This window comes from Carcharhinus amblyrhynchos, chromosome 15 (genome assembly GCF_965287045.1).
Source record: "Carcharhinus amblyrhynchos chromosome 15, sCarAmb.v2.hapA, whole genome shotgun sequence".
Taxonomy (NCBI): domain Eukaryota; kingdom Metazoa; phylum Chordata; class Chondrichthyes; order Carcharhiniformes; family Carcharhinidae; genus Carcharhinus; species Carcharhinus amblyrhynchos.
Window position 1 is genome coordinate 73920192 of NC_137338.1, and position 14299 is coordinate 73934490.

At 44.9% G+C, this 14299-nt stretch overlaps 1 protein-coding gene across 1 annotated transcript in view; it reads right to left on the reverse strand.

The window, feature by feature from the left end:
• Nucleotides 1-14299, reverse strand: part of LOC145353440 (succinate--CoA ligase [ADP-forming] subunit beta, mitochondrial-like) — an 88723-nt gene that overhangs the window by 21801 nt on the left and 52623 nt on the right. Inside the window, exon 8 of the mRNA XM_080204219.1 lies at nucleotides 207-349. Coding sequence (XP_080060345.1) covers nucleotides 207-349 — 143 coding nt within the window. The remainder of the gene's footprint in view (nucleotides 1-206; nucleotides 350-14299) is intronic.

Genomic DNA, 14299 nt, shown 5'->3' on the forward strand with positions numbered 1-14299 from the left:
GATTCCAGGTTTCTACAGAGTCTCGTTCATGTTTAATTATCTGTCAGCATTGACAGATTGGGTTCCACACCTTTGCTCAGTGACTGGTACATTGAAAAGATGCATAAAAATACAATTGCTCAGGAGACTGAAGGAACATTTAGACTCAAAATCCTTGGAAAAGTCCAAACAGTTGCAAGAGAAATCGATAATTCAATTCCACTCACCTGTTCATTTGAGGTAATAAGTTTAAAAGCCTCTTTTACTTGCTGAGCTGTTGCCCCACCACCTACATCTAGAAAGTTGGCAGGATTTCCGCCATGAAGTTTTATGATATCCATTGTGGCCATAGCCAGTCCTGCACCATTTACTGTAAAACAAAATACCACAAATGAAGCAATTAATTCATGTTTAATAAAATAAAACCAGCTTGGCAAGATCTCCAAGGGAAAGAAAAGCATCTCAGTCAAAAAGTAACTTGAAAATAAAATGCACAGACTTGCAAATATCAACATAAACTAACATGACCACCTTAATCAGCTTTATTTTCTTCTTTCTTGATGCTTCTGAAAGTTTTGCCCTTTTTTAAAATCTTTGTTCAAAAATATAAACTTACACCAAGAAACCATCATTTAATTCATTCAAGTGACCTGGTGTTCCATGACAGGAAGGCATTTATTTACTGGAATATATGAAAATGCAGAAATTACAACAGCCAGCTTGATCAGTCAATCAGTCCATGAATAAGTATTTATCCATCATACATGATACATTTTCAAACTAGCTCTACATTTTTCTTAATTGGACTTCACAAATTGTTAAATGATAACAAAAAGTAAGTTAATGGAAAGGGTCCTGAGAGATAGAATTTATGACCATTTGGAAAGATGCAGTATAATCCGGGACAGTCAGCACGGTTTCGTGAGGGGTAAGTCCTGCCTCACAAATTTGATTGAATTTTTTGAGGAGGTAACTGAGTGTGTGGATGAAAGTAGAGCAGTTGATGTTGTACACATGGATTTTAGTAAGGCATTTGAAAATTTCCCCATGGTAGTCTCATGAAGATAAGGTTGTGTGGGATAGTAGGAAATTTGGCCGATAGGATAAGTAACTGGCTATATCGTAGAAGACAGAGGGTGGTGATGGAAGGAAAATTTTCAGACTGGAGGCCAGTTACCAGCAGTGTACCACAGGGGTCAGTGCTGCGTCCTCTGCTATTTGTGATTTTTATCAATGACTTGGAAGAGGGGGCTGAAGGATGGATTAGTAAATTTGCTGATGACACCAAGATTGGTGGAGTTGTGCATGAGGTGGAGGGCTCTTGCAGGCTGCAAAGAGACATTGACAGGATGCAAAGCTGGGCCGAAAAGTGGCAGATGGAGTTTAACCCTGATAAGTGTGAGGTGATTCATTTTTGCAGGACAAACTGGAATGCAGATTACAGGGTCAACAGCAGGGTTCTAAGGAATGTGGAGGAGTAGAGAGATCTTGGGGTTCATATCCGCAGATCTCTGAAGGTTGCCACTCAAGTGGATAGAGCCGTGAAGAAGACTTATAAGAACATAAGAACATAAGAAATAGGAGCAGGAGTAGGCCATCTAGCCCTTCGAGCCTGCCCCGCCATTCAATAAGATCATGGCTGATCTGTTGTGGCTCAGTTCCACTTTCCCGCCCTCTCCCCATAACCCTTAATCCCCTCTCTTATCAAGAACCCATCAACCCGCTTCTTAAAAATATTTAGTGAGGCAGCCTCCACCACTTCAACGGGCAGAGAATTCCAGAGATTCACCACCCTTTGAGTGAAGAAGTTCCTCCTCAACTCCATTCTAAACCGCCTCCCCTTTATCTTGAGGCTGTGCCCCCTAGTCCTACTGTCTTTTTTGAGCGGGAAGAGTCTCTCCACCTCTATCCTATCCATCCCATTCATCATCTTATACGTCTCAATGAGATCTCCCCTCATTCTTCTAAACTCTAACGAGTACAAGCCTAGTTTATTCAGCCTCTCCTCATAGCTCAATCCCCTCAACTCTGGTATCAGCCTAGTAAACCTCCTCTGCACTCCCTCCAGGGCCAAAATATCCTTGCGCAGGTGCGGCGCCCAAAACTGCACACAGTACTCCAGCTGCGGCCTCACCAATGCCCTATACAGCTGCAGCAAGACCTCCCTACTTTTATATTCAATCCCCCTCGCTATGAAGGCCAGCATCCCATTTGCCTTCCTGACCACCTGCTGCACCTGCAAGCTGGGTTTTTGCGACTCATGCACAAGGACCCCGAGGTCCCTCTGCACCGTCGCCTGCTGCAGTTTTTCGCCACGTAAGTAATAGTCCTTCCTACCATTCTTCCTACCAAAGTGGACCACCTCACACTTGCCAACATTAAATTCCATTTGCCATTTCCTGGCCCATTCGCCCAGCCTATCTAGATCCTTCTGCAGACTCTCCACACCCTCCGCACAATTTGCCTTTCCCCCAATCTTGGTGTCATCAGCAAATTTCGACACCCTGCACTCGGTTCCCTCCTCCAGATCATCTATATAAATGGTAAATAGCTGAGGCCCCAGCACCGACCCCTGGGGCACCCCACTAGTCACCAACCGCCAATCCGAATAGCACCCATTGACCCCCACTCTCTGCCTCCTATTTGACAACCAATCCTCTATCCACGCTAACACCCTACCCCCAACTCCATGTCCCCTGACCTTCTGCAATAACCTCTTGTGAGGTACCTTGTCAAACGCCTTCTGAAAATCCAGAAAGACCACATCCACCGGCTCTCCTCTATCCACTGCCCTAGACACATCCTCATAGAACTCCAGTAAATTTGTCAGACACGACTTCCCTTTAATGAAACCGTGTTGCGTCCGCCCTATCAAGCAATTCCCTTCAAGATGCCTCGCAATTTCCTCCTTAATGACGGATTCTAACATTTTACCTACCACAGACGTTAAACTAACCGGCCTATAATTCCCCGCCTTTTGCCTTGCACCCTTCTTAAACAACGGCGTAACATTAGCCGTTTTCCAATCTTCCGGCACTTCCCCGGAATCCAGCGACGTCTGGAAAATAACCACCAAGGCATCCACTATCACCTCCGCCATTTCTTTCAGAACCCTCAGATGCATTCCATCCGGTCCTGGGGACTTGTCCACAATCAGCCCCTCCAGTCTGTCGAGCACCACCTCTCTAGTAACAGTAATGTCATTAAGACCCTCCATTCCTACCACCTTTCCATCGCTAACACCCGGCAAATTATTCACGTCCTCCTCCGTGAAGACAGAAACAAAAAAGTTATTCAAGACCTTAGCCATATCCCCATCCCCTACCACTAGCTCCCCTTTCTCATCCTCTAAAGGACCAACGTTCACCCTAGCCAGCCTCTTCCTTTTTATATATTTATAAAAACTCTTGCTATCCTTTTTTATATTAAGCGCTAGCCCAGCCTCATAGCTTCTCCTACCCTCCTTTATCAACTTCTTTGTCAATCTTTGTTGACATTTAAACCTTTCCCAATCCTCTTCTCGCCCACTACTCTTAGCTACTCTAAATTCCTCCGCTTTTAATTTAACACTTTCCTTCACCTCCTTCGTTATCCACGGCTTATTACCTCTCTTCCTACTGTCCTTTTTAACCATCGGAATAAATTTCTGCTAAGCACCAAGAAAGATCTCCTTAAAGATCCTCCACTGCTCCTCAGCAGACCTACCTTCCAACGCACTCCCCCAGTCCACATTCGCCAATTCTTCTCTCATCCTACCATACTCCCCTCTATTCAAACAAAGGACGCGTGTCCGGGAACCCACTTTCTCCTCCTCCATCTGCACCAGAAACTCCACCATACAATGATCACTCTCTCCAAGAGGATCCTTCACCGCAAGGTCCCTAATTCTACCCGCCTCATTACATAGCACCAGATCCAAGATAGCTCGCTCCCTCGTCGGCTCCAACACACACTGTTCAAGGAAATTATCCCGGCAGCATTCCAAGAACTCCTCCTCGAGCCCACCTCGTCCAACATGGGTCGACCAATCAATATGCAGATTGAAATCTCCCATAACTACTGCCGTCCCATTCCTGCACGCCGCACTTATTTGCGTGTTAACAGCCCGCCCCACCTCCAGATCATTATTCGGGGGCCTATAGACGACACCCACCAGCGTCTTCCTCCCTTTGCTGTTCCTAATCTCCACCCACAACGATTCCACGTTCTGCTCTTTGACTCCGATATCATCCCTTGCTACCACCTTGATACTATCCTTAATCAGCAGAGCTACGCCACCCCCTCTTTCCTCCTGCCTATCCTTCCTAAACACTTGATAGCCCTGTACATTCATCTCCCAGTCCCTGTCACCTTGCAGCCACGTCTCTGTAATGGCCACCAGATCGTATCCATTTGTGTCGATCTGCGCCACCAGCTCATCCACTTTATTCCGAATGCTTCGTGCATTCAGATAAAGCGCTTTCATCCCAGCCTTCACCTGGACCCTATTTGCCGTAACGCCACCAATTGGGACATCCTTGGCCTCTTCCCTTACCTGTACCCTATCCTTAACTTTAGACCTCGTAGCATCACCTACCCTCGCACCCTCCCCCCCCCAATTAGTTTAAAGCCCTGTCTACAGTCCTCTTTACTCGATTCGCCAACACTCTGGTCCCAGCACGATTCAGACCAACCCCATCCCGCCCGAACAAGTCCCACCTACCCCAATACTGGTGCCAATGCCCCATAAATTCGAACCCATTCCTCCCACACCAATCCCTGAGCCACCCATTCACTTCCTTTATCCTGTCAATCCTACGCCCGTCTGCACTCAGTTCAGGCAGTAGCCCAGAGACGACCACCTTGTCGGTTCTACTTTTTAATTCCATTCCCAGCTTCGCATACTCCCTCCCCAGATCCTCAGTCCGCACTTTGCCTACGTCGCCGGCACCCACATGTACTACAACGACCGGGTTCTCACCCTCCCACTCCAGGTTCCTCTGCAGCCCAGCTGCGACATCCTGTACCCGAGCACCAGGCAGACAACACACCCTTCTGTGCACTTTGTCATTGTGACAAAGGACAGTGTCAATACTCTTCACCCCACTATCTCCAATCACTACTACGTTCCTTTTCCCCTTCTCTTTGCCTATGTCCTGCTGCATCACTGTACCGTGTGCAGTTTGCTCACCAACCTCACCTGCCTCGTCCTCTTCCAGAGTGGAAGCAAGAACCTCAAACCTGTTATGCAGATTAAGAGGCTGAGGCCTCCGCTCCTCACCCCCCTTCCTCCTCCTCCCAGCAGCCCCCTTTTGTCCCTGACCCTTAGATTTAGCCAGTCTAGGGGCACCCTCTCTCCCCCTGATGAGCCTCAGTGTCTGTAGCTCAGAGGCCAGCTCATCCACCTTGAGCTGGAGCTCCTCCAGCAACCTGCAGTTACTGCAGACATGGTCACTGGGAAGGACCCTGGGGTCCGCCAGTTCCCACATCATACAGAAACCACACGTCACATGCCCCTCCATTATTCACTGTAATTTTTTATGGGGAAAAAATTTTTTTCCTTGTTTCTTGCTGTAGTAGTTTTGAAAAAATTTTTTTTCCTTGTTTTTTTTTCAAACATATTGTGTTAGCGTTTATTAACAGGGGGTTTTGAGTTTAAGAATGTTGACTGGGGGAACGCGTTGGAAGGTAGGTCTGCTGAGGAGCAGTGGAGGATCTTTAAGGAGATCTTTCTTGGTGCTTAGCAGAAATTTATTCCGATGGTTAAAAAGGACCGTAGGAGGAGAGGTAATAAGTCGTGGATAATGAAGGAGGTGAAGGAAAGTGTTAAATTAAAAGCGGAGGTGTTTAGAGTAGCTAAGATTAGTGGGCGAGAAGAGGATTGGGAGAGGTTTAAATGTCAACAAAGATTGACAAAGAAGTTGATAAAGAAGGGTAGGAGAAACTATGAAGCTGGGCTAGCGCTTAATATAAAAAAGGATAGCAAGAGTTTTTATAAATATATAAAAAGGAAGAGGCTGGCTAGGGTGAACGTTGGACCCTTAGAGGATGAGAGGGGGGACTTAGTGGTAGGGGATGGGGAAATGGCGGAGGTCTTGAATAACTTTTTTATTTCGGTCTTCACGGAGGAGGATGTGAATAATTTGCCAGGTGTTAGCGATGGAAAGGTGGTAGGACTGGAGGGTCTCAATGACATTATTGTTACTAGAGAGGCAGTGCTCGACAGACTGGAGGGACTGATTGTGGACAAGTCCCCAGGACCGGATGGAATGCATCCAAGGGTTCTGAAAGAAATGGTGGAGGTGATAGTGGATGCCTTGGTGGTTATTTTCCAAACGTCGCTGGATTCCGGGGAAGTGCCGGAAGATTGGAAAGCAGCTAATGTTACGCCGTTGTTTAAGAAGGGTGCCAGGCAAAAGGCAAGGAATTATAGGCCAGTTAGTTTAACGTCTGTTGTAGGTAAAATGTTAGAATCCGTCATCAAGGAGGAAATAGCGAGGCATCTTGAGGGGAATTGCTTGACAGTGCAGACGCAGCATGGTTTTGTTAAGGGGAAGTCGTGTCTGACAAATTTATTGGAGTTCTATGAGGATGTGTCTAGGGCGGTGGATAGAGGAGAGCGGTGGATGTGGTCTTTCTTGATTTTCAGAAGGCGTTTGACAAGGTACCTCACAAGAGGTTATTGCAGAAGGTAAGGGGGCATGGAGTTGGGGGTAGGGTGTTAGCATGGATAAAGGATTGGTTGTCAAATAGGAGGCAGAGAGTGGGGGTTAATGGGTGCTATTCGGATTGGCGGTTGGTGACTAGTGGAGTGCCCCAGGGGTCGGTGCTGGGGCCTCAGCTATTTACCATTTATATAGATGATCTGGAGGAGGGAACCAAGTGTATGGTGTCGAAATTTGCTGATGACACCAAGATTGGTGGAACGGCAAATTGCGCGGAGGGTGTGGAGAGTCTACAGAAGAATCTAGATAGGCTGGGCGAATGGGCCAGGAAATGGCAAATGGAATTTAATGTTGGCAAGTGTGAGGTGGTCCACTTTGGTAGGAATAATGGTAGGAAGGACTATTACTTACATGGCGAAAAACTGCAGCAGGCGACGGTGCAGAGGGACCTCGGGGGTCCTTGTGCATGAGTCGCAAAAACTCAGCCTGCAGGTGCAGCAGGTGGTCAGGAAGGCTAATGGGATGCTGGCCTTCATAGCGAGGGGGATTGAATATAAAAGTAGGGAGGTCTTGCTGCAACTGTACAGGGCACTGGTGAGGCTGCAGCTGGAGTACTGTGTGCAGTTTTGGTTGCCGCACTTACGCAAGGATATTTTGGCCTTGGAGGGAGTGCAGAGGAGGTTTACTAGGCTGATACCGGAGTTGAGGGGGTTGAGCTATGAGGAGAGGCTGAATAAACTAGGCTTGTACTCGTTAGAGTTTAGAAGAATGAGGGGAGATCTCATTGAGACGTATAAGATGATGAATGGGATGGATAGGATAGAGGTGGAGAGACTCTTCCCGCTCAGAAAGGACAGTAGGACTAGGGGGCACAGCCTCAAGGTAAAGGGGGGCGGTTTAGAATGGAGTTGAGGAGGAACTTCTTCACTCAAAGGGTGGTGAATCTCTGGAATTCTCTGCCCGTTGAAGTGGTGGAGGCTGCCTTGCTAAATATTTTTAAGACGCGGGTTGATGGGTTTTTGATAAGCGAGGGGATTAAGGGTTATGGGGAGAGGGCGGGAATGTGGAACTGAACCACGACAGATCAGCCATGATCTTATTGAATGGCGGGGCAGGCTCGAAGGGCTAGATGGCCTACTCCTGCTCCTATTTCTTATGTTCTTATGTTATGCTACAACTATACCGGACGTTGGTGAGACCACATTTGGAATATTGTGTTCAGCTCTGGTCACCCCACTATGAGAAGGATGTGGAAACATTGGAGTGAGTGCAGAGGAGATTTACCAGGATGCTGCCTGCTTTGGAGGATAGGTCTTACGAGGAAAAGTTGAGGGAGCTGGGGCTTTTCTCTTTGGAGTGGAGGAGAATGAGAGGCGACTTAATAGAGGTTTATAAGATGATGAGAGGGATTGATAGAGTGGACGTGCAGAGACTATTTCCTTGGGTGGATGTAACTGTTATTAGGGGGCATAACTGTAAGGTTCATGTTGGGAGATACAGGAGGGATGTCTGAGGTAGATTCTTTATTCAGAGTGTGGTTGGAGTGTGGAATGCACTGCCTGCTGTGATAGTGGAGTCAGGCACTTTAGGAACTTTAAAGCGATTATTGGATAGGCACGTGGAGCACACCAGAACTATAGGGAGTGGGATAGCTTGATCGTGGGATTGGACATAGCTCGGCACAACATTGAGGGTCAAAGGGCCTGTACTATGCTGTAATATTCTATGTTCTAAAAACAACCAAAAAGGCTGATAAATTGGCTTTCATCTCAAGGGGGCTTATTACAGTATGAAAGAAGCTATGTTTCAATTCTATACAGCCTTAGTCAGACCCCATCTGGAGAATAATGTTAAATTTTAGGCACCAGTAACAATATGTTGGCAGTGGAGGGAGCGCAAGACAGATTCTCCAGAATTATATCAGGGCTCAGAAAGTTATGGTTACATAAACTTTTCTCAAATTTCCTTGAGTATAAAAAAATTATAGAAGCTGTGATTAAGCACTAAAATGTTTTTAAAAATTCAATATGGTAGAATCAGAGACTGGAATTTTACTGGCACGCCCACCCAAGGCTCATAACATCACACCCGAGGCCAATGGAAAACACCGCTCTGCGAGCCTCGCCCAACCCGATTTCAGGGCTGGCGTGCCGGTAAAAATCAGGGTCAGAGAAATTATTTCCTCTAGTGAGAGAATCTGAAATGAGTCAACATAAAATTAGAATTAGGCCACCAAGCAGAGAAATCATAACGCACACTTTCACATAAAAAGTAGTTGAAATCTGGACAGAGAGAGCGGTGTAATGGTAATATCATTGGACAAGTAATCCAGAGGCCCAGGCCAATGCTCTGGGGACACATGATCAAATCCTACCAGACAGCTGGTGCAATTAAAATTAAATTAAATATGAAACATCTCGAACTGATCTAAAAACAATGATCAACTGCTATAAAAACCTATCTGGTTAATTCATGTGCTTCCAAGAGGGAAATCTGTCATCCTTATCTGGTCTGGCTGACATCAGACTCCAGACACACAGTACTCTTAACTGGTCTCTGAAATGGCCTAGCAAGCCACTTGGTTCAAAGACAATTAAGGATGGGCAACAAATGCTAGCTTTGTCAGTGACGCCCACATCCCAGGAAAGAATACAAAAAAAAACCTCCCTCCCCCAAAAGGTTTTAGATTCAGGGACAATTAGAGGTTAAACATTTGAGATCAATTATTTGTTACATAAGGCTTTCATAGATAAGGAACAAATAGTATTGAAGCACAGATCAACCATGATCTAATTGAATGGAGAAGCAGACTCTTGGCCTGAGTGGCCTCCTACCGTTCTCTGTACTGAATCACCTGCATCATAGGTGCATTATAAGCACCTAGGAGTGGACTCATCCCTATGCTGATTGTAGGCTGTGGACTCCTGCCAGCGTGGATTGGCAGCCAGCTGTTGGCTTAATGGATGCTAACATTGTGTGATACCTAGCTATACGCACCAAATATCTCCAGTGAATACATAGGTACTACAATTAGTTTAAAAGTGCAGTAAATAAATAAATCATTTCTGATCAGTAACTCCTGTTGGAAAGGGCACTGGGATGAATATTATTAAATAATCTGCTGTCCAGACCAACACCTGAAGAATAGTCACATTTGTGACTGCATCATCAGCAACTAGGGTCTGTGAAAGAGTACCTCAGCAGGAGTCAATGCCTTCAACAGAGAAAGATAATTGAGGAAAGAGCTGATCAAAACAATCTCCTCTTACGTGCACACACCCAGCACTGTTTGTCTTTTCAGATTACATATTTCAATTCAAGAATTTGCATGCAAAGTCAAAATCCTGGAACTTCCTAACAGCACTCTGGCTGTGCGTATACAAACAGATTGCCCCGGTTCAAGGCAGCTGACCAACACATTCTCAAGGGTAATAAATGTTGGCCTAGCCAGTGAGACCCACATTCCGTAAATGAATAAAACACAAGCTAGAAGGTGTGGACAGAGAAGGAACGGCTACAACAATGATTTAACAACAATATTGGCAATAGTGGCTTTAAACTGATTATTCTGGTTGCATGAAGCATGCTGGGAATTTTGGTCAACTTATAGATTAAAACCAGATGCAGGTGGTAAAGAGGCTCTGGTCTGGGAGCTGTGATCTGAAGCTTCCTGTATTGATCAGATCAGGGAAGTTGTTTACATTAACTGAGACATTGTGGCTCCGATTTATGGCCATTACATCTGGGACATGTAAAATAAACCAAGCATCATGGCTTCGTTCAAAAGTAATTTCACTGGATGTTTGAGCCATATGATTGATTTCTGATTACACAATTGGCTGGATGACAGAATCTTCCTGAAGCAAGTGAAGAATTGTGGATAAAAAACATAAGTTCTCTGGCAGCAATAACTCAGAAGAGACCAATCATTGCAACAAAGCTTGTACCCTTAAGAATGCTTCAGGAGAGAAGATTGATTCGACAGCAAGGATATTTCTTGGCCAAACTTTTCCTACTCAGGAGTTAAAACTGACGTTCAGTTAGAGTTAAAATGCAGTTGAAAGTTGTTTTTCAGTTAAAGTTCAGTAAAGAGTTAATGAGTTGCAACTGTTTGTTTTGAGTTGGCACTACAAGTATTAAATAAATAATTGAATTACTGTCCTTGTTTGTCTCTTTAAACGGGAATGCTTGGGAAGTATTTAGGTTAAATCTGTATAACAAAGGAATAGTCTTGGCTGGTAAAGGACACAACACAATTATATAAAATTTATAGCTCAAAAACAGTCCATTCAGCCCAACTGGTCTGTCGCAATGTCTATTTTCCACACAAACTTCCTTTCTTCTTACTGCATTTCACCTCATCAATATCCATCCATTCTTTTATTCCTCATGTATTTAATCTAACTTCACTTAAGAAAGGGGTTGCAAGACCAAGTATATTTTTATTTGTATGATGCAGATTGTTACATGAAAATGCTGCAGTGTAGGCCAAGGCAGTTTTATTGGCTAGGGTTACCTGCTTCTACTACTGGAAATGTGATAGAATTTGTAACATGCTACATTACATAGTATGTAATTAGGAGTCCAATTGCACCCAAACAAGTGGGGTATTTAAAATGAAGATGTTATTTTCTGGGCAGCACGGTGGCACAGTAGTTAGCACCGCGTCCTCACAGCGCCAAAGACCCAGGTTCAATTCCAGCCTCGAGTAACTGTCTGTGGAGTTTGCACGTTCTCCCAGTGTCTGTGTGGGTTTCCTCTGGGTGCTCCGATTTCTTCCTACAGTCCAAAGATGTGCAGATTAGATGGATTGGGCATGCTAAATTACCCCTTTGGTTCAAGCTGATTAGCAGGGTAAATATGTGGGGATAGGGCCTGGGTGGGATTGTTGTCAGTGCAGGGTCACTGGACTGAATGACCTCCTTCTGCACTGTAGGAACTCTATGATTAATTTGGTCTTTTATGTGGCAGTACAGTAGATTTCTAGCTTGCCAATTCAATAAATATCACGAACATGCTTTATTAAACAGATAACTATGAGAATAAAATATTTACATCTGGCATTTTTCACACCTTTCATCTGTAAAGATCTGCACGCTTTTTATATACTATTAATTATTTTTAAACTCAAGTCAATACTGTGATATTGGTGAATGCCATAGCCATTTTGCAGACAGCGATACAGTCTCAAACAATAAGGTCAAGACCAGTTTGTCTATTTTTTGTGATGTTGGTCAAAAGAATTTAGCTAAGACATCAGGAGAACTCCCATGTTCTTCTTCAAATACCGCCATGGGATCTTCAGTCCAACGAATGGATGAAGCTTAGTTTAACATTTTATCCCCCTAAAAATTGTACCTCTATGTGATTTTTGATCTGGTTTATTGTCACATGTATTAGTGTACAGTGAAAAATACTGTTTCTTGTGTGCTATACAGAGCATTACATTCATATAGAAGGAAATGAGAGAGTGCAGAATAGTGTTACAGTCATAGCTATGGTGTAGAGAAAGATCAACTTAATGAGAGGTAGGTCCATTCAAAAGTCTGATGGCAGCAGGGGGGAAACTTCTTCAGTCGGTTGGTATGTGTCCTCAGACTTTTGAATCTTTTTCCCCAACAGAAAGCGGAAGAGTGTACGTCCAGGATGCGCGGGGACCTTAATTATGCTGGCTGCTTTCCCGAGGCTGTGGAAAGTGTAGACGGTGTCAATGGATGGGAGGCTGGTATGCGTGACGGATTGGGCTACATTCATGACCTTTTGTAGTTTCTTGCGGTCTTGGGCAGAGTAGGAGCCATACCAAGCTACGATATAACAAGAATGCTTTCTATGGTGTATCTGTAAAAGTTGGTAAGAGTCATAGCTGATGTGCCAAATTTCCTTAGTCATCTGAGAAAGTAGAGGCATTGGTGGACTTTCTCAACTATACTGTTGGCATGGGAGGATCAGGACAGATTGATGATGATCTGGACACCTAAAAACTTGAAGCTTTCGACCATTTCTACTTTGTCCCCACTACACTTCCTGATGTCGATGTCAACAAAATGAAGGAGATTGACATTGAGGGAGAGATTGTTGTCATTGCACCAGATTCTCTATCTCATTCCTCTCGTCATTAGACCATAGAAAAACTACAGCACAAACAGACCCCTCAGCCCACAAGTTGTGCTGATGATATCCATACCTACTAGGCTTACCTATAATCCTCAATTCTATTAAGTCCCATGTACTCATCCAGAAGTCTCTTGAAAGACTATCGAATTTGCCTCCACCACCAACGGCAGCCAATTCCACTCATCCACCACCCTCTGAGTTAAAAACTTACCCGTGATATCTTCTCTATAACTATTCCCCAACACCTTAAACCTGTGTCCTTTCGTAGCAACCATTCCAGCCCTTGGAAAAAGCCTCTGAGAATCCACCTGATCTATACCTCTCAACATCTTATACATTTCTATCAGGTCACCTCTCATCCTTTGTCTCTCCAGGGAGAAAAGACTGAGCTCCCTCAACCTATCCTCATAAGGCATGCCACCCAATCCAAGCAACATCCTGGTAAATCTCCTCTGCACCCTTTCAATAGCTTCCACATCCTTCCTGTAATGAGGCAACCAGAACTGAGCACAGTATTCCAAGAGAGGTCTGACTAGGGTCTTATAAAGCTGCAACACTATCTTCCGACTCCTAAACTCAATCCCTCGATTGACGAAGGCCAGTACACCATGTGCCTTTTTAACCACATCCTCTACCTGCGAGGCCAATTTAACAGTCCTATGGACCCAGACCCCAAGGTCCTTCTGATCCTTTACAATGCTAAGAGTCTTACACTTGATATTATACTCCTTCATCCCATTTGACCTGCCAAAATGGACCACTACACATTTATCCGGGTTGAAGTCCATCTGCCACTTCTCCGCCCAGCCTTGCATCCTATCTAATGTCATGCTGCAACTTCTGCCATCCCTCCACAACTATCCACAACAACACCAACCTTCATGTCATCAGCAAACTTACCAACCCATCCCTCCACTTCCTCATCCAGGTCATTTATGAAAATTACAAACAGCGAGGGTCCCAGAACAGATCACTGGGGCACTCCACTGGTGACCATGCAGAAAAAGACCCATCTACAACCACTCTCTGCCTTCTGCAGGCAAGCCAGTTCTGGATCCACAAGGCAACAGCCCCTTGAATCCCATGCCCTCTCACTTTCCCAAGAAGTCTTGCAAGGGGGACCTTATCGAACGCCTTGGTGAAGTCCATATAAATCACATCTACCGCTCTTCCTTCGTCAATGTATTTAGTCACATTTTCAAAGAATTCAACCAGGCTCATAAGGCACAATCTGCCTTTGACAAAGCCGCGCTGACTACTATTCAGCATACTAAATTTCTCTAAGTGTTTAGAAATCCTGTCCCTCAGAATCTTCTCCATCAACTTACCAACCACTGAGGTTAGACTCACTGGTCGGTAATTTCCTGGGCTATCCCTATTCCCTTTTTTGAATATAGGAACCACATTCGCAATCCTCCAATCCTCTGGAATCTCTCCCGTCTCCATCAACGACACAAAGATCATCGCCAGAGGTTCTGCAATCTCTTCCCTGGCCTCCCACAGTGACCTGGGGTACATCCCATCCAATCCCAGCGATTTAGCTATCCACATACTCAATCTTT